Below are 21,484 nucleotides of genomic sequence, written 5' to 3' on the forward strand. Positions count from 1 at the left end.
CTTTCCAAGCTCCGCAGCAACGTCAAAAACAGCCCTGCAGGATTGCCAGTAGCGTTTTCAGACACGACTGATTATAACAGCATTCGTTACCATTCAACACTTGCAGGTGAGTGTAAAGAGGGGACGAAGTGTGTTGCGTCGTGCAACAGCTTGTAGCCCCTTACCATCCTTAGGACGCTTTTTCGCATTACACCAGTGTACTGCAATGAAAGTGACCTTAGAAAGCATTCAGTATTTGATAGCCTAATGCCGGGCCACCTGGATTTTTAGTTTTTCTTCCTAGTCATGGTGCGATTGTTTGTTCACACAGTTTGGCTAGTATGGCCGTTTTGTCGGCAAGAAATTGGCTTTATTTGCAGCTGTTTGTGACAAAAAAACGTGAATGTCCAGCTAGAGAAAACAGATATTTCCAGGCATCAATAAAAAAATGCTTGAATTAAACTAATTTGTGAAACGGGACAGTTCGAATTAGGCAGCTTTATAATACATTGAAAACATTGTGGGCTCACGGAAAATTTAAGATTTGTTTAAATGAACCGAAAGTTTGAATTATCAAGGGTCTATCATATTTTTCATATCTCTTTAGTTATTTTAAACAAGCGTTGGCCAAATAAAACTGTGCAGGCACTTGTTTCCTTATTATTGTAGTCTTCAGAGCTGCACATTCGTGAGTAAAATCTCAGCTTGACATCAACTCCCTCGTGAGTGTTCAACGTATTGCAACTTTCGTTTAAATGTATTAAAACATCACTCTCAATGGATTGTGTACACTTCTCATTATAGATTATTAAGACACGCCGACGTAATTTCAACACTCACAATTTAGAATGAAGTATTCCTCCCCAAAAGGCATATTATATATGTGACATTTTACAGGCTACATAAAATACCTAAAAAATAATGGCACTTTTGATGTCAGCAAGTTTTAGCAAAACCAGTCGAGAACTAAAATGAAGTCGAGAAGCAAAGTGTGCCTGGTATCAACGACTGCTTGTTAGCATGTTAACAACTGCTTCACCTTCAACAATAGTAAGACCCCGAATTAGTTAACAATGTACAAGCATGTGTGTCACTATCTTCAGCTTATTACGCTGAAATTTATGTTAGCAGTTAGGTTACACCATGTGCATGTTGCAACTAATTTTGGATTCTCAACACTAAGATACGTATGCCTCAAGACTAGGCTTGTGCAAATAGCGAATTTCAGGTTTGAAGCGAATTCAAAGCAAATTGTGATTTTGGCCAAATAATTTCTAATCGAATTTGAATAATATAAGTGATATATAAAAAAAATGGGCACACATTAAAACCTCGTTGATTCGAAGTCACTGGGACCCTGATGAATCTGCGAATTAGGTGGGTTTTTGAATTAACAAAACATACAGAAAGTGGGATGCAAGGAACTTGAAATTATTCAAAGTATAATAAGGGCTGGTCGTTTGCTATGCTGGCTAGTTTACGGCTTCGAGGGTTATGTTTTCCATCAATGCAAGGTCACAGTTTTATTGCAAACAAGGGCGAACCCCGAGACTTGCTGCTGAATTGCAAAAACAAACAAACAAACAAAAAATTGGCCCGTATCTGCATGTAATCTGCAAATGTCGTCGAAAGGGGATAGTCTTGCGTGTGGAGAGAGTGAACAAAACATTTATTTGATGTTCTGCGCAAGAAAATCAGTGAATGGTAATCCGGAGGCACTGCGTTACGAGTGCCTCGAGCGTGCAGCGAAGGCGAACGAGCGCATCAAGTCACGTCACACGTGAGACATGAGCGCCATCTGGCAATTTCTTTTGGAAAACAAACCGCGTGGCCGTGCACGCCTGTTTTAGAGGTGATAAGGTGCAGAACGCGAGACGACCGGTAGGTGCCACCACCATCTCGTCATAGCAAAGCGTTGGAAACACTCCCCGTTTCGTGCAAGCATTGCATGGCAAGCGCAGCGTGATAAGCGCTACGGTCCTTAAAATTACTTATGTACGCATTTTTTAGTAAGAGATGCATATGCAGAATATATGTGTGTTGTTATGGTGCCCCAGACATGCGCAATAATTGCTTTTTAATTGACGATTGCACAAGCATGAACACTCAACCTTGAGCAACATTGGTGGTCGCTGCAAATGGGGTCGGCCGTTTCAAGTACCCGATGCCGGTAAGAGTGGACAAACAGACAAATGTACATACATACATACATACATACATACATACATACATACAGACAGACCAAAATTTTTGCGTCGAAGGTCCCCAAGAAAGACTATCGTCTTTAAAACGACCAACCGAAATGCACGCCTGCTAAAAATAAGACATCTTCCCTGCAATACAGTAGTGACACACAGGCAGTGTGTCATTTGCTCCTTGCTGCATCAGCATGTCAAGATGTGACTGTTCGCCCATTTTTTCTGGTAAAATAAAGAACTCAATAGTAGACAGTGTGATGAAATTCGCAATATTTTGGCTGCAAAACATGACCATTAAAGCTTTCGAACTGAGTTTTCGAAGTAGGCTTAGCAGGCAGGAACTCCGCCAGCAGTGCAAGTGCGCAAATTGCTGGAGCAACCGCCACTCGGAGGTTCAAATGGCAAATTTCACCAGACTGCCCTTTATTAATTTGTTTATATTCCCAGAAAGAACGGGTTAATCATGACGCGCTGATGTTGCGAGAAACATGCAACATGCTGCCCGCACGTCGCTGCCGTGTTGCAGTGAAGCACAGCTTGTTTTCCGCAGGTATACATTTCAGCTGATCACGTGACTTTTTTTTTCCAGTTTTAATTTTCGTGCTGGAAGTGTTGAGGCTAGGCTACTTCAGCTGCCACTCAATAGTATCACTATAGTACATTGCTTAGTAGCTCTTAAGAGATGTCATTTTCGTGGCTTTGGGACAAAATCGGGATCGGGAATTGGTACAACGCACACACTGCACCCAAAGTTTTCGAATTAACCGGACTGGTGCTGACCGCTGCTTCAAACTATGCGCTCAAATTTACATTGCAAAATACGGGACCACTGAAATATTTCGAATTAAGTGGGATTTTGAAATAAGAGAGTTCGAATTAATGAGGTTTTACTGTATCTATCATGACCTGACTAACCTGCACAATATTTTTTTTTAAAATTGAAATAAGACCTTTATGCAAATGTTTTTTTTTTCGTTCAAGGAAAGTCGAAACAACTTTGAGTAGTAGCAGGATTTTACTGCCGGTAGGACGCAAGTGCTAACTTATAAAATATGTAACATTTTAAAATTTATTATACATAGAGCGTATAAGCCGGCATAACTAACTCCTAAGCTTAAAAAAATGATGAATCGATTTGAAGGTAAAATGTTAATTTAAAGGGGCCCTGCAGCACTTTTTCAAGTAGCCATGGAATGAATTCACTAAAGAAGCTTATTGCCTCACGAATTCACCAATGAAAAAATTCTTATAGTCCGTCCAGTACGAGCGGAGCTGCAAAGATTTGTCGCAAGCTGCAATTGCATTCTCTCTTCTCGTCCCGAAAAAATGGTGGAAGCTATGCAGGGAGGGATGGCATGCAAAAAGAAAATATGTGACGCGTGCCTCTTGACCTTGAGTACTTTTTTCTTTCCTTTTTTTCCTCCCCTTCGAATACGCAGCTTTTGCAACTGCGCACGTACGCGTGAACAAGTGATGGCCTGCTGCGGCAGCCCCAGTAACGACCAAGCGCGCGATGCTCGAATCAGCCAATGGCTGATACAATGGCTGTGATAAGTGATCTTGGCGTCATTTGCCAAGAGAAGAGAGCAATTTTTAGCTGACTGAGAATTCATTGTGGATTGCCGGCCACGTGCTGCTCCGTAATATTTGGCTTGCGTGTTCTAGGTAGCCTTGACTACTGATCAGCAACGTTCTCTGACCATGTTCAGAATGTGTTGCAGGGCCCCTTTAAACTTGAAATAAGGCTTTGCAGCAAAGCAGATTTACCCTGAATGAGTGCTTTCACAGCTTAATGCCTCTACACTGCATTAAAACCATTTTTACAGGAGGTTACATATGGATTAATATATTTATTCGTTCACTGCAAATACTTTTAAATCTTCAGTAATTTAAATTCAAAACCAAGCGATTTCGAATACTCTAGTATTCATTCGAATATTCCAAGCATGTGAGTATTCGCACAAGCCTACTCAAGATGCAATGTGACAAAAGTTGGACCTTAACGACATGGACTATGTACATATAATACAGTGCACATCTATGCACAAGCAATTATACACGTCTTAGAGGTCAGCAACTAAACAAGACAGGGGAACAAATAAAGCATTGAAGAATCACTAAAGTGAAGGAAAGGAATAAGTACAAGCAAGGTGCTCTAAATTTATGTTCTCACACAAAGGATGTCATTTTACATTTAGCACAATAGATTTATATTAGGCACAGTAACACCTCATTATTATGGCACCGTTCAAGAATTTGTTTAATTTGGACACACTGTCTGATTCTGTAAGTCTATGGCACAAAAACTCCAATTCAGACATATCTAGTAGTACACCGGTCAATTCAGGCAGTTCTTGGAGCTCAAAGGTACATGATACACATTGGGTCAGAACAAAAGAAATTTTTCAAGGAGTTAGAGGTTTGCTTCTTGGTTAAAAAGAACTAAATGAATCCAACAGACAGTTAAGCCTTGTAATGCATAGGGGACATAATTTCTTGTTTTTAACTGCAGTGTAACATTGTAACAGTTGTAACATGAATCGGGGGTGGAACAGGATACATGGGTTTGAGAGCAGCCCTGGAGCTTTCATATTTTTGAAGCTGGCCTCGAGCAGCCAGACAGGCCTTTTAGAGCAGATTTAAAGCAATCAGAGAGAACGTTTGTCCAATGCTGCCTTTTTTTTTTTTTCAGACACTAAGCTAAGTTGTGAAATATCCTTATTATTATCATAGAAATATAACATTCTTGGGGGTTATTGCCATCACCATTGCAGTCCTGTCCTAGTCTAAATTGATCATATGCCCCCACCATCGCAAGTTCAACCTGTGGGTAAATAATGCACGCGAGCGGGGGAGGTGAACACGACTGAAGCAGAGATATAAGGAGCCGGCCCATCTCCTTCACTTCGAGGGCGCGTGCAATAACATCAGCCCACTAGAGAGGCTTGCTGTCGAAGCAGAGAGGAAAACCAGTCTTGAACGACCACAAAAAGACATGAGGGAAAGAGGAGGGAGGTGTTACTCAAGCAGCAAACGTGTACTTTGGTTCTAAAGGCACTGGCATGCGTGCTAGCTCAGCAGCCATCAGCAGGCAGCACGTCCTCATCACGGAAAGACTGAGCGAAAAGTGTAGCTCTCCCTGACATAGCCGCATTCTCTTACACCAGTGTTTTGTAGAGTTATGTAAGATTGGGCCCAAAAGAGTTAGCTGCCAGCCTTGCTTCACATAACATTACAACTTCTTGCTATCGCCTTCATTTCTTACCCCTTGTGGTGCAACCGTGAATTCTTCAGCTATGTACAACCTAAACACGCAAGTGTTTACCGTTGAGTTGATAAGTGCCGTGTAATGAAGCACAGCAGCGAAATGGACGAGAGTATGTGCATGTGCTCAGAGCTTTGACGAGCAGTTCTTTGCTACGCTGTTCCAGCAATCAACCAGCATTTGCTTCTTTTGAGCACTGTTACCATAATACTTCGTTTCTTTTCTGAACACTACCATGAAGTTATAAAAAAATGAAAAACTTTATACTTTCACAGGATGAAGCAATAAATGTGATAGCAATAGATTGCAGCATTATAATACAGGCCACTTACTCTTGGATCCGATATCAGTTAACTACAGAACGCCAGTGTTGGAGAATACCGTCGTGTCAAGGAGCGACGCTCTTATTGCATGGTCTTTTCACCTTGAAAGCACAACATGTAAAAATGTTTACGAGCTATACGAGCTGAAGCTGACGCCTTCCAAGATAGCGCACACGCGCCAGTGACCGCGACCGAACCCTTCCGATCAAAGTTCACAGCTGTTGCTCGAGCAATCACTGCCTTGAAGAATCCGTAAGCGGTGCAGATTCGAATATTCCAGATGCAATTAGAGCATTGAAAATGCCAGGTCACAAGTACACTTCACTAACTTCTGTAGACGTCGAGCATTCATTTTCCACATACAAACAAATGCTGACTGAAAGCAGGCTTGTCTTCAAGCCTGAAAACCTTGAAGTGATGCTGGTTTATCGCTGCTTTCATGGTCTTTCCCACAGTGCCCAATTACCCAAGCTTTCACCTAAATCTGTTCCAATAGTTATTCTTCTTTTAATTCTTTTCACGAAAAAATTAAGTTAGCTTTCCCAAAGGACAGGATTTGCCTGCTGTGTTTGTTAAAAGTTGAATATTTGTTCTGAAACACGTAACTGAAGTAATTATGAATTGTGCCTATGTATATGTCTCAGCGATAGTGTTTAATGCCTATTTATGCCTAAAAGACAGTTTTTAGGGCGTATCATAGGCACCTAATGCTTTGTTTTTTCCTGCCTGAAGTTTTGGTTTCTACTTACAACCATTTCAATGAAACCAAAAGCACAATGCTTCAGCGACGTTTTTCGACATGGGGCTTTATTGGTGGCTAAATTCAGGTGCTACGGCGCAGTACAGCGCTGATAAACGAGTCGCAATAGGGGTTGTTCGGCACACAATGACAGTTAAACAAGTTTGGTGCACAATGGCGCAAACAGCACAGTTTTTTCACTCCTGCATAAATTGAGAGTAATTATAACAGAGAAAAAGCACCCTTTGCGTTGATGTGGTCCAAACCCACCAGCTTTGAATGCCAAGGTTGTGGATTCGAATCTCAGCAACTGAAAGGGTGCTTCATCACTTTTTTTCCTTAGCAAACAAAATTACCACAGCAGGGTTTGCTTAAATGATTTTTATTTTATTTTATTTACTTGAATATACTGCAGCTCTAATGCAGGGCTATAGCAGGAGTGGATAAGTTATACAAAACTAATACAAACAGAGCAACAACAATAAAACAAAAACTGAAATACATTACAGCAATACATACAGCAATGATAGTGAACAAATGATCTCTTAGTTACTAAGCACCAGAACTGTGGTTGGTTTGGTGTCTTTTTAATAACGAGGCAGAGGCTTGGGTTTCCTTCAATGAAAAGGTCAACATGAAAGCTTCTGAGCCAAAATTTACAAAAGTACATTAACTCTTGCATTGTGTAAACGTACATCACTTGATTCATGTGTCTGTTCCCTTATTTAATAAAATAGCCCTTCGGAGGCTGTAGGGGTATTATGGAGCAAGGTAAATGAATTATTTTACCAACAAACAAAGAAAGATGAAATCTTGAGAGCTGTGATGAACGTACCAGAAGCAGTTGTGGTGGTCTCGTTGTCCTTCTCGGGCAGCAGAGCGCTCATGTCGAGGTAGTCAAGCTGCAAGGACATGTCCTTCTTGAGTGTGGCCAGCCGCTGCTGTGCTGCTATCTTTTCTCGAGCCAGGCGTTCCATCTCGTGCTCATACTCCCGCTCACGCCGCTTCAGGCTCTGCATGCGCAGAATGACATGTCGACTTTTAATGCAATAGCGTGCGAGCTTGTTTTCTTCCTCTACTAAGAAATGCAGTGAAGGTAACTTTCATGCTTTACAAACACACTTGTCCTGTATACATGCTTCACAATACGACATGAAATATTGTCGTAATAATGCATAGTGCAAGCGTACATTGCCATCGGGCGTCAGAACATGGGATTATCATAATGTCTTCATAGTTTAAAGCTAGTCACCAACTACAAAAGAGACACATGTTACTGCACACTTAAGGCCCCGTAGTGGGTTCCTAGCAAGTTCAGAAAGATGTCATACACTAAGTGTTTGAAGTACGCACCAGGAACAGACAATTGCTATCGCGTTCAACTCTTAAAGGTGAAGCTTAAGGGTCCCCCCATTTCCAAGAAGAACTGGCTATACGAGCTTTTCAAGGGCAGGGTGTGTGTTGCAATACTCACAGTAGACATCAGCCATTGGCTGCCCTCGTGCACTTTCACTGACACGAAAGACCATACAACAGGTATGGTGATGTTATTGCCCTTGAACTTTACACGGACCCTCATGGTGACGAGGAACATGCACCTGGAGTGTCTACATAATTGCTATCACACAAAAAAAATGCAGGCTGACCATGATAGCTTGCTATCACCTGCGTGGAACTGCCATCACTGTCAGAAACAGTAGATGAATCCAGGGCTGACCTGTATGTAGCGCAGGGCACCCCTGAGAATGGTCAAGTTGGATGTTTTCCGATCGTCCATGTTTGGAAGCTGTCTTTTCAGTGTCTCAAAGCACTCTTTCAGGTGGGCTCTCCTGCAGGCAAGGAAAAAATTAATGCTCGCGAGCCAGGAATGACATTAATGCCCCCCCCCCCCCCTTTCTCCCACATACACAATGAAGGAAGCAAAATAACAGGACACAATGTGGCACAAAAGTACGCAAGCATCTAGAAGAATAGCCTTTGGGCTAGCTGGCAATACCCATCTTTATTGTTTGTTTCTCCCTATGTTTACATCCTTTAGCACAGTTTTCTCACTATGAAAGCATTAACCGATGCATTAACAGCCTCAAGAAGCTTCAAACCAACTTTGCCTGCCAAACCTAAAACAAGACGGTTTTTCTGGCAATTTTGAGACTTAAACATTAGAAAACACCATAAAGTGATATATCAACTTTGCCTGCCAAACCTAAAACAAGACTGTTTTTCTGGCAATTTTGAGACTTAAACATTGGAAAACACCATAAAGTGATATCTACTCCACTTGTGCATGGCAATATATAGCTTACTGTAGCGTGACGTTATGTGCAAATGCATTACATTATATGTCTACATTATTCGTAACACCTCAAAGCATGAAGACTACTACAGCATGGCTATTGAACACGACAAAAAAAAAAAAAAAAAAAAAAAAAAGGGGGGGAGGAGATTGTTTTGTAGAAAGAACTACTACAGTTCTATTGTTAGCATTAAAAGGCCACTGAGGCATGCGTACCGCTCTTCTACAAAGCAATGTGTAGGCATAACAATAGAGAAGCAATTGAAAAAAGTGTAAAAAACTAAAGTTACAAAAATAGCACTCACCTATTTTTTTCAAGCTTATTGTGGACTTCACGTGTGCCCCCCCTGACAAGAAAGAAAAAACAAAATGACATTAATAATGCGAGATCACTGGCATATACAAAGCAACCTACTGTAGGGTTAAGACGAATACTTGAAACCATTAGCCGCTCAGTTTTTTGTAGTTTTTCTCGAGCAAGTGCACATAGACAAACATGAATGAAAGTGTAGTCAGTGATAAATAAAATGCAAATAAAGATTAGCAAACAGGTACAAATTGACATTTCACTGCTTACTCGGGCTGTTTACCACCCAAGAAAGTTTTTACACAACTACACAGTGAGCATCACTTCTATTAACCATCGTTATCACGAAACTATAGTACCAAAAAGTAGCGGTTATATATTCCCAGCAGGGATTGAAGCACACCGTCTTGCCACAGTCCTTGCCTTCCAAAATGTGCCTCTCAGCTAAGTGTGTGAAAATAAAAACCTGCAAACAACTTAGTAAAGTGAAGATTTGGGCTAGTTGATTTTACATTATAAAATAAGAACAGCACGATATTCTACACGGGGACCATAAAAGAAACAACATGGACAAGTTCTGCTTACAGCGTTTCACTTACAGTGTCACAGTAGTAAAGTCAACATGCTTTCATGTTGAAAGCCAAGCACAGCACATTCACACACACCGACAGCAATAATGAACATGACTACATATCCATTATTGTGAAGAGGATATCATATTTTGTTCTTGCTTCATAAAGGAAAATGTGATAATACAGTGCAATTTTTAATGCACACTTCTGGTTTAGCTTCTACATATTTTTCTTTTTATGACTTTATTCCTCCTAATAGCCTGTTTGCAAGTGAAAGCTGAATGATATGCCAGCTTGGCCGAGTCAATATTCAACATTTATTTACAACGTAGCAAGTGTATGTGCGACATAAAGATTGAAATAGTGACAGCACTTTTCTATGTGGCTGAAAGCAAAAAAACAGAGCAGAACGCAGTCAAACTTTGCAAGGTTTTGTATCTAGCTCACTATGGTTCATGCAAGATACTTTCTTTGTAGCAGATATAACAGTGCTTGCATCATAATGTCCAGCAGCCAAGTGAAAAATAAAGCAGCCACAGTAATACCAGACATAACGCACACCACTTCATATGACCAACAATGCCAGCTATTATATCAGATGCACGCAAAAAAAATCTAGATTTGGTGAAACTATTTTCACCACAGTGCAACGTCGCTCACAAGGACTGGTGTTATCACAGATGATGAAATAAACATGCATTGGCTTGCCGTCCTACAATACAAAATTAGGGAAAACGAAACATGTGTGTCACATAGCATGTGCAAATGTGCAAATCCTGTCTTGTCCAGTGCCTTCTAAAAAACCCCTTTTTTCAGACCACCTTTCAGACAGCTTGCTTAACAGTCAATACTGTAGCCAAATTTATTAACAATAGAACTACAGCTTGCTTAACCCTGAATCTGCAAAAAAAAGTTCCTTAACCCACTTAGCTTCTATAAACAAGCTCAGAGTGATGAATTATACAGTCTGGAGACAAAACTAGCCAAATCCTCTCACAGTGAAAAATACCAATTTCTCTAGTGGAGAATATCCGAGCAATCTATGCATCTAGCACTCTTTCTTTTTTGCACAGAATACCATAAAATATCTGATCACTACATTTTTAACTTTGCTACAAGGAAAATAATGTTGTCGTTGTGCAGTGGTAGATTCAGTGATCAGAACTTTCTACAAAAATAAGCTAAGCAATTCTGCATGACTTATTGCGACGTCAGGTTTCAGTTTGCTGCCATGTATCCATGACATAGCACAGAAGTCATACTTCAGTCGCAATATGACATGAAAAACTGTCCTCAAGACTAGTGTGTCAGAAGCAAACCAAACTGAAAATGTAAACAAAAAAGAAATATTTTTGACCCGAACAAAAACATAACTGAAACATTATCTATTTTTTCATTCCAAAGTAAAACTGGAATTTTTTTCAATCGTTTTTCGGTTCATGGAAAAAGTTGGCAATCCGGAATTACCGACGTCATGCAATGTGAGCAATAATTCATACTTCATTATGCAGTAATAGCGCATTTTTCAGGCAGGAATTCCAAAGTAAAGAGGTGCAGAAATTGCGTTAAAGACAAAAACAGTGGTTACTAGTGATGTTAATAAAGTGCACTTTTATGTGCCTGTCACGCTGGCCAGCGTGAAGAGGGCATTCTTGCTGCGGGTTTGTTTTATCAGAACAGTGGTCTCGTACATCAAAGAAACAATTGATAATGAGCTGCCTTTGAGATAATTCTCACTTTCTTAACACAAAGCACTGAGAGCCTGCTCGAAAAATTCGTGTCCGACTTTTGAGAAAACAAATTCTATGACTTTGAACAATATTGCTTTTCACTACTTGGTAGGAATTCGTTGTACAGTTACTTCTGCTCCTTTGAAGAACATGTTTTACCTCTGTCCCACCTTCTAAATGAAGGGCTACGGAACATTTACGCAACATTTTAAAAACCGTTACGTACTGCTACAGAACATTTTTTTTTATAACTTTTTTCTAATGAAACAATGCTAAGGCCAAAACGAAAAAAATTTTGTAGACACCTTACTCAAAACACACAGGAAAGCCAATGTTTTTTTAGACTAGAATAGTGGGGATATTCCTCTCACATTCCTCTAATCTTCAATAATTTTACTATACTTCAATGATTTTGTGTTTTTCAATAGAACAAGTATAATCTTTTAATGAATTTCTTACCAACTGCATAAAGTGTCAATAAAAATCAGTGATCATTTGGAATGACTCAAAGGGATCATTTCAAGCGAAACATCACAGGCCAAAACGTGACACTTGAAGAAGATTGGAGGAATGTGAGAGGAATATCTCCACTATTCTAGTCTAAAAAAATATTTGGTCATTGGATTGACCTTTTAATGTTCTAGTGAGAAGGAAAAGTAAGTTGGAGATAAATTTCACAAATCAGGCATGAAACTCGGTGTAATGACAGAGTTTATTTTAGAGCTTTCAATTGCAATAGTTCTTTCATGTGATGCATACACAAATGTTATACCTTCAAAAGGCTTAGCAAAAAAAAAAAAAAAAGAAAGAGAGAGAAAAACTAACACATTCAATTATATATATATGTTGCATAAATAATAGCACTAGTTTCAGCTCCAAAATTTTTTACCTAAATAAATAGAATTTTCTCAAAAAAATACTAGAAAAGTTGATAGGAAATTACTTTTTCAAGAGACTCAGGCATAAATTAAGCATAAAGCCCCTCAATTTAAAAATATGTGAGATCATTCAATACATGCACCAGCCTCTCAGCTTGTCATACAGGAATTTTTACTCAAGTAATTTTGACTGAAGCAAGAAAATAATTTTCGATGACTACAACCAAAGTGACCAGTAGGCAGTAAAAATTGGGTACTTACGTCCGCGCCGGCAGGCTCCCCATTGACTGCTCATCTATATACGCCTGCTCCTCTCCTCGTCGTCTGCTGCAAAACAGATGGCAGCAGATGTGAAAATCGAATTCAAAAATTTTCTATGTTCTTTTCAGTACACATCTGTTTTCATATTTCTCAGTTATGTATACCTTCTACAATCAGTGATTTGACAGTCACAGAAGATTGCAGGTGAGGCTTTGTTTAAGTGGTTTTAGATAATTTAATGCAGTCACAGTAAACTGAGATCGGCTACAGTAACGCACAGGCTATAGCCTCAAGCCTGAAGAATAAATTCCGAAGTTTAAACTTCAGGACAAAATGTTTCTGCACAACCGTTTTCTATATATGAAGTAAGAAAATGTGAAAATGCCAGAATTAACTAACAATTTATATTGAATAAATCAGATTTTACCATGTTCTTTATATTCGCATAATCTGTAATAATGTGCCCTATATAGGGAGCCGAAGCAACACTTGGTGGCGCTGCAATGCTGGACAGGCAGCGCCATCTCTGGTAGAAAAGTGGAAATCGGGGATGTATATTGTGCGTTTTATCTTCCAGCCAACGCGCTTCCGCTCGCTTATGTGCTCGTGCAGAACGTGCGCGGTGCGGCTGAGTCACTTCACAATGTACCGCCAGCTGCAGTGCGGCTTCAAAAAGATCTCCGAGCTGGACAAGCAATTCCGAAAAGTGACTTTAACAAAATAAAGTTCGTTTGTCAAGTTTATGAAATGAAGCAGACGATAGAAGACGAGGAGGCCGGAGTCATTGCGAAATGCATTTGTCAGGCTCGTGACAATACCATGTACGACGTATGCCTCGAGGTAAGTCTCATTCTGTCCACATGAAGCTGTGTACACTATCAAAATGCCGTGTTGACGCTTAAGAAAATTATATAATTGCTGCTTTGATGCGGTATTTAGCAGTAGCTGCCGTGTACTGTCATGTGTGCTAAAAAATAAATAAAAACTAAACTCATACGGTCATGGCATTAAAATGTCTGAGAAGTTTTAGACTTATGTCCTCCGTGCCGCGGAAGCATGACCCGCTGACTTTATCGCGAGGCAGCAAGCTGAGCTTTAACGATGCGAATCAAATTGAAGTGCTTGTCTCTTTCTCCATTTTTTTTTTTTCAGCACTTGTGTTATGCTTGCCCTATCTTTCGCGAACACAGCTCAGTGTTTGGAGAGCAAGTCATGCCTGGGGAACCAAACACGTGGAGCTTTACACGTGGAGAGCGTGCCTTGGTGCTGTCTGCATTGTTGTAGCAGTCCACAACACAATACTTCCGACCTCGCCAACACTTCCATTTGGTCACTTCTGCCATTACGGAAAGGCAATTTCACACAGCAAGCGTCTCGTTTTTGCGCGCCAAGCTGATGGCATGATGCCGACATTTTCCGCAATGACTGCACAACATGTTCTGCACATGATCCCGCTCTGCTCCCGCTTCAGTGAAATACACTCAATTGCCTGCACCCTCTGCCACCGATATATCTAATTTTCTCGGAGCTTGCCACCAGACATGCAATGCAGCGTTGTCGTCACTCTGCAAATTTGAGCTTTGTTTCCCTATTAAGAGCATGAAGGTTTTAGTGAATTTAAGAAAGTATTCTAATATATCTGTTTATCGTGCGACATGTCAATAAGTGTTTCGGAAAAAAAATTAAAACATCACGCAGAAGTATACTACAGTATAAGTGCACCTACATGTCGAGGCTTAATGGAGCACTAACACAAAATTTTGAAGGCGAAATAATGAGCAGGAGATTTATGTGGAGACATACACAACACCTACGAAATATCAAGGGCAAATATAGCTCTGAACAATTAAAATCAACTTTAAAGTGTGTTTCCACATGAGTGAGCCAGATGCGGAGCCCATTGCAAGTCTGAAATCGGCATGGTGTCGATGCAAGCAAACCTACATCCCGAGTTTGTGTTGGGTGGTAGCTGGCACACGCCTTGCGGTTTGCACTACCAGTGATTTTTTCTTCCGAGCCTGTGGCTTTACGTGTGCTGGCTGTCAGTTTACAACACATTGCCACCGAAACTTCTCCTACCTAGATCGGTGCTTTTTGAAACCGAAACCGTGACTGGGTGCTCTAAAAATATCTCTAAAGAAATTACCATTGCACAAAAAACACTGCCAAAAAATGACGTAATGCCAACAGATGCAACTAACTCTATATGGTCTGAATAACATATATCAGCTTTTTCTCATGCTGCACCGAAATTGAAGTATGCGTGAGGGCATGACAATTCATAAGTGCCAAAAGCAACTTTACCTTCACTGGTGAACTGCTACAAATCACTTGGACATTGTGTTTGCAGATAAGTTTATTCTAAGCCATTAAAAGGCCACCATAGTGACAAATTTTGCAGAAAAGTGCAGTTTTAAACTTCAGGATGCCCCTGAGCCGTACCACTGCGGGCGCATCCATACAGCTGATATATATAACCAGTTACCTATTTTTCATTAAGCTAAGCAACCCTGAACATTCTTCGGTGTGGCGTTATGTAGGCCACACATTAAAGAGCACAGTACCAGGGATGGTGAAAAATTTGCCTCAGGTAAAAAGAAAATTCAATACTTTTTTAATCGAGCTTTAGTGCAATATAACAACTATACATAACATTGTGAATCGCAGCTACCACAAGAAGGACCATTACCTGCTGGCAGAATGGAACTTATTGGCTGCATTAAGCAACAAGAGTGCATGTGATGGCACTGATGATATGCTGAAACATCTAACAGCAAGAGAAACTCTGCAAAGGCCATATCATAATGTAATTCAGTCACCAGAGGATCTGTTTGCTTAGGCCAAAAGTAATGCAGCAGGAATTACTGTTGTTTGGGCCCAAAATTCCAGAATATAAGGAAATAAAAATAATTGAGCTCAGTTGGACATTGGCGACAGCAATTAATATCAAAGGAACCAGACAATTATCCCTATTAAAACAAGCTACCTGCCATTTAAACACTTCCAAGTCGTGGTCACTGAAAACTACACAAATTCTAGGGTAGGTTGCCCTTGACACTAAAGACTAAGGTGTAAAAATATGAGCAACACAGCACAAAGATTTGAAAAGACCAAGGCACCTAAATTACAAAAAATTTTTAATTTGAAAGCTGTGATCTCCTACTGCAATTTTCCGTAGACAGTGCTTTATGCTCTGGTGTAAAATGCCAGAGAACAGGAAAATATGCTACTCTTAAGCTGCATTCAGACTACAGTTGCATCTGTCATAAGTGTTGTATTGCAAAACAGTTGCATCATCCGTTTGCGTAGTTACCAACTACGTATGCTCACATTGACCTTTTCAGTATGATAAGTCTTTTACAACATGCCAATCACCTGCCTGTTCGCTACAACTGTTGCTGCCTAGCAAGGTTCGCGTATTTTGCCATGGCTTGGCTGATTGGGTTAAAGGGGAGACACAATGTGCACTCGCGTTAATGCATGGAATGTTTGCCCTCTAGTCTGGCAAATCAACTGCACAGACACAATACAGCATGGCTTTCACAACGTGCATAAAGATGCGAAATCCGGGGAGGCCGTAAGCCTCACGAAGGAAAAGTGAAAACTGAAACCGCATTGTCCATTGGTCATATATAACGCTCGCATCTGCAGTTGTAAAAGATTGCCATCTGAATGTTGTAAAATGCCCCATTAGACAGCATTGAACTTTGTATCAATTAAATATCTGTGCTTTTCTGCTTATTGCATGTGCCCACAAAATGCACATGTATATATATATACATGTGACATGCTCACTTGCCCACCACATTGCAGTGCTCCTAACGTTCTGTGTACAAACTATACAATTCCCTTGGTGTGGTTCGTGACATTGATAAACAGATGCAGAGGTTATCGCTTGTGCGGCCATTAGCAACATGCTCGTCTTCACACAGCCACCAGCACTGTCCTGCTACCATTTAAGCCGCAGCACATGTCGCCGAACGCTATGGTTATTTACAGGCGAACCTCAAGATACACTGCGATTCAGTGCACAAGCAGGCTATTCTTTAACCAAGCCACGCACAGATGTACTAATTCACAGGCACGAAAGATGCATAGCATTTTCACACAGTGCATGAACGAATAGCAGTCATTGCTAGCGAGAGTTCAGAGGCAGTACTTTCAAACTGAAACCTGTTCCGTTAAAAAAATGCCACAGACCGGTATCCTGTGTAACTCATGACACTGGGCCCTCTGCGGTCAGTAATAATTGTAACGCAGGTTTGGTATCATGACAATGTCATGGCCTCTTTTCTAAAGAACTAGTTCATTCACAAACATGTGCAATATTCGTCACATCAAAGAGGCTGCCAAAGAGAAAAACCCTCTTGCTTCTCTTCTTAAATTACCCCTCCACAATACTAAAAGCACAACTTTTATCATTCCAAGACACTTGGTAAGCCAGAAAGTGTGTAAAAAATAACACAATGCCTCGAAATTTTAACACCAACTCACCATGATGTCATAAATTTGAGCAGAACTCACCAGAACCTACATAATTAACTCTCGCTAAGCGACTTAAACTGGCAGAGAACAAATCCTTGCAATCTTCCAAGTAGAACCAATGTTTGGTGGTTTCAGTGTGAAATTCAAAGATCACAATTTCAGCTTCATTTTCTCTAAATATAATAGACCTATGATTTTGAAACCAGACACAAGCTTCCATAGACAATGGCAAATTGTCACGCAGCACTGATCACAGTTTTATACTTTTTAAAGGGGACATGGCATGGCAATGCACCAAATTGAAGTTTTCAGCTAAAAGTAGAAATAGAGGGTCTATTGTGCCAGCGCATATATCAAAAGTTGGCTGTAAAAGAATATTTCATTGCAAAATAAGCCCTAGAAGTCGCCGACCATAACCCCCGCCAACTGTTGTTAAGTGCCATTTTGGTATGGCATGTGTGACGTCATTGTGCTACATTAAATAAAAGCCATCGTCGTCTACTTAAGTATCAGCTGCTGAAAATCGTTCAATCTTCAATGTTAAGCTGAGGAAAGCTGAAATAGCTCCATTGCAAGGGCACGTGATGACAATTGTTGGCTGGAATATGGATGCTCGCAGATCGAAAGGTTTGTTACGTCACGGCTCAGAAGTGCGCCAGTGTTGTCAGACTGCTCAGAGTTAAAGAAATATGCATTATAAATATAGTGCTAGTCCAAAAGCACTGAAATTACGCCAGCTTGTTTGTAAACACCCAAAGATTAACCCACATAACACAGACTATGAGTGAAAACTAGCTGTCATGACCCCTTCAAGCAAATGATGCTGCAGTGATCCCATGATCAAGATTTCAACTTTTAAATGACTTTGTAAAAAAAAAGAAAAGCAGAACATAGATTTCCCAAAGGCTGCTTCACCCGGGCATGTATGTGAAACAGCCAATCAGACATCAGACAGCTTGAGAGTTTACCAATCAGACATGAAAAAAATGTACTTTGTTACCCATTGAAAGCTTCCAACTCCATTCACGCAAAAAATAAATGATGACCTAAAGCAACAGACCACTGCAGCCATCAAGTACAGCACTTGACTGAATTGCTGGTTACCCTTTTGGCCCACAATGCCACGAGCTCAAATAGAAAAGAGCATTCTGACTGTTATAGCTCCGGAAGCTAATTTCTTCACGAGGTTTCTTTTCTTCCAAGCCAATGAGCCCCAATTTTTTTGTACTTTAGTTTTGCAGAATGTCGACTGCGCGCGCCACTTAGCTAACATTTACAGTGTAACGTAAGCTAGAGCGCACTACCAAATTCATTACTGCAAACTTTTTAGGCTTAATGCCAATCAATGTTAAAAAACAAACAAGAACAGGAATGACAATCTAGAGCCACCAATATTTCAGCCTCTGGCCACTTGCTTTTATTAAAAGCACAAGTTGTCAATTTGCCTGTAGTGAGTCACTACAGCTTGTACGTGCAGCTATCGAGCAACTGTTCGTATGAAATTTACTTTGTCACTTTTTTTCCTTCTAATTTTTCTTTTTGCTTCTGAGATTAAGTGCCGTAGGACTTGTTTTTGGGTTGATTGGTGCTTGCATAATCGTGGTGTAGAGCGAAAAAACAAATTGGGCAGACAGAAACGCACACCCACAGGTGCCTGTGATGTGTTTCTGTGTGCCCGTTATATGTTTTCGCGCTACACTATAATTCTTAGCAAGTGCTGCACCCTGTTGTTCCACCGCCGGTAGGTGTCTGGGGCTTTGTCAAGCTACCAGCTTCTTTCCCGGCCACCTTTTTTTTTTTTTCACCGTAAACGTTTCTTTGTGTGAAAATAAAGGTCCTCTTGACTGATTTTGCTTCACATGCCCCTGATAATAATTACAATCATAAGGTAAGCTTGTAATATATTGAAAGGTTTCTTTACTGAGTTCTTGACATTTTTGTCAGGAAGGCAATCCTAGGGATGCACAATGAAATGTCCCGCACAGACACAGCAATCTAGCCAGCTTTACTGATAGGTCCACAAAGGGGAAGGGTGAAGCAAAGGAGGAGGAGGCGGACGGTGTACGCACCCTCCCGACCGCCTCTTCTCCCGGCCATCCTCGCAGTGATTCGACGAGTAGGAGTCCGAAGAATTGTCACACCGCGATGCATTGTGCAGCTGCTGCCTTGCCTGGATCCGAAACTCTTCAGCCGCTGCGATGGCTTTGCTCTGCAGAGCGAACGTCTGGTAATCCTGCGGGATCTCGCCTGGGAATTCCCCGCAAAAGCGGCCGGCACAAGGAGTGTGTGAGAGAGAGAGAAACAAGGAGCGAGTCGGGAGAAGGACAGCGTGTTTAACAACAGAGAACACGCGCGCTGTGGCTGCCGGCGGCTCGCAGGGCGCTACGTGGCCGATCGAGTGGCAACCCACACCGCGCAAGCGTTTCGGACCAACAGTTTGACAAGTGCGCGCGCAAAGGCGCTACGGTGCAGTCACCCCGAATGCTAACGCAATCATCGCCGCCGCCCGTTCGCGAAACGCACGCGCGCCCATTTTTTTTTTTTTTTTTAGCGTGCCTACGCGTCCCTTATGGTGGAGAGGAGGATGAACGGAGGGCGAGAGAACACACACGCACGCCCGACCGGAGGAGGCCGCATGCGTTCTTCTCACGCATGTGCGCCGCGCATGGCACACGCGCACACGCCAACGCGGGGAGGGAGGAAACAAAAACAGCGGCCACGGCGGCCGCTTTAGCCCAATGAGGAGTGTCAGGTGGACCTCTCAATGCGTCACACTCGCGAGAGGGGGAGGTACCCTCGCGAGGCATGCACGTCGACCACGCATGTGCCAAACGCGTTCTAGGCAATGATGCACTAAAGGCTGCGAAAGACAACGCGATAACCCAGCGCACAACTTATAGCAACTGCTTCGGCACACAAGCTCGCGAATACTCCAAATACGCTAAACATCTTTAGTTTGGTTTTCGCACTAGACGCAGAAATGGTCCTTTTGCGCCACCGGCAGTACGAACGAGCTGTAGGCCGAAAAAAAAAAAAAAAACGTTGGGCTAGGATAAGACAAAAGCCGCATAGCGCATATGCGTTGTGCTCGAGCGGTCACGAACCGCTTCGCGCTGCAGCGCACACGTACGGCCAAAAAAATAAAGAATAAAACCCATTAAGCAACAAGCTGAGAAACGGGCAAACTGACTCTTAGCACAAGCGAAAGCACCTGCGAGGCCGTTCTGATGCGGTCGAGCCATTTGATGACGGCACCGAGCAGCGAAAAATAACACCCCACCCAAAGGTACTGACGGCACACTCTCATCCGGTTATTTACATTAAAGTGCGCCGAGGCCATCTTCAACCTTCGCCCTGCACACGGCTGCTATTTTTCGCAGCCCATCAAAACGCGAGCGAAGCCGCTATGACCGCGAGAACTCGGGCGAGGACGTTGTTTTCCAGTCCACTGACACATGCGCACCCGATGCGACCCTTATTCGGCCGACCGCGTAGTAGATCGACGCCGCGACAGCAGACAAGGAGCGACATTGTTCGCCGACGAGCTCCCGTTCGCTCGTTTCCCGACCCGATCGCGGTCCCACCCGGTGCCCGATTCGAGGCCAGGGTCCAGCGCGATCGCCCACGGGCCGAGAAACATCGAACGGGCAGCCGTTTGCGATCATCGCGGCACACATCCGAGGCTACCGACGGTAATCCGGAACGAAATATTCTTACCACGTGCTTTTGCTTCCGATCTATATTCGATGTATTTGGCGGCTTCAAGCAGGGTATCTAAACTCATGTCGTAGAGCAGTTCCCGATGAATCCCGCACACAAGTGGCGTCGATCTGGGAGTTGGATTAGGCGAGCTACACGTCTTTTTGCACACCGAAGTGGAACACTTTCCTCCCAAGATGGCGGGAGCTCATCAAAACACTCGCAGAGCACTCCCGTAGTATGCCGACGCACCACGTGGTAACTGTGATTGACGTGCCACTCGAGCGTGGCCTTATGTCTCGATCGCAGCTCACGAGTAGCAAACAGGCATTGTTTTACGCGTGTGAAACAATAATACCATTGTTTGCAAGTTTCAGACAAACTTGGGCATTATTCAATGTTTCTTCAGGTAAAACGTCGAGTTCAAAAAGATGAAGAGAGGGCAAAAACATGAAAAATAAATTTACATGCAATATTTCCAACATCATCATCTACAGGCTGCAAGGTGCCTCTATAACTACTTTACACATGCTAAAATACAAAAATTCGCCAACTTATTTAAGTACTAACGCTCAATTAATTTCACTGCTCCGTGTGCTGGTCAAATGAGCATGCCCTTCAGATCAAGGTATTAGGACAGTTAAAATGAAACATTTGATACGTCACGTGTTGACCAATCACGTGTCGAGAAAACATAGCTAGTGGGTGGAGCTACAAAATCACGTGTTGTTGTGGATGTTTTTTCCGCGGCACGA

The 21,484-nt window shown here is 41.9% G+C and overlaps 1 protein-coding gene across 3 annotated transcripts in view; it reads right to left on the reverse strand.

The window, feature by feature from the left end:
- The window catches only part of LOC119181558 (uncharacterized), a 39,300-nt gene extending 18,355 nt beyond the window's left edge, over positions 1–20,945 (reverse strand). The window contains exons 1-6 of one of the 3 annotated variants that reach the window (XM_075888949.1): positions 20,748–20,945; positions 19,100–19,277; positions 12,546–12,608; positions 9,103–9,144; positions 8,222–8,333; positions 7,340–7,517 (exon numbers count right to left, since the gene is read on the reverse strand). In XM_075888949.1, coding sequence (XP_075745064.1) covers positions 7,340–7,517; positions 8,222–8,333; positions 9,103–9,144; positions 12,546–12,608; positions 19,100–19,277; positions 20,748–20,814 — 640 coding nt within the window. In that variant the 5' untranslated portion in view covers positions 20,815–20,945. Of the gene's footprint in view, positions 1–7,339; positions 7,518–8,221; positions 8,334–9,102; positions 9,145–12,545; positions 12,612–19,099; positions 19,278–20,747 lie in introns of all 3 variants that reach the window. The other 2 variants (XM_037432813.2, XM_075888950.1) reach the window with 2 other exon arrangements.
- Between the last annotated feature and the right edge of the window lie 539 nt (positions 20,946–21,484).

This window comes from Rhipicephalus microplus, chromosome 3 (assembly GCF_043290135.1).
Source record: "Rhipicephalus microplus isolate Deutch F79 chromosome 3, USDA_Rmic, whole genome shotgun sequence".
In the NCBI taxonomy this organism is placed as follows: Eukaryota; Metazoa; Arthropoda; class Arachnida; order Ixodida; family Ixodidae; genus Rhipicephalus; species Rhipicephalus microplus.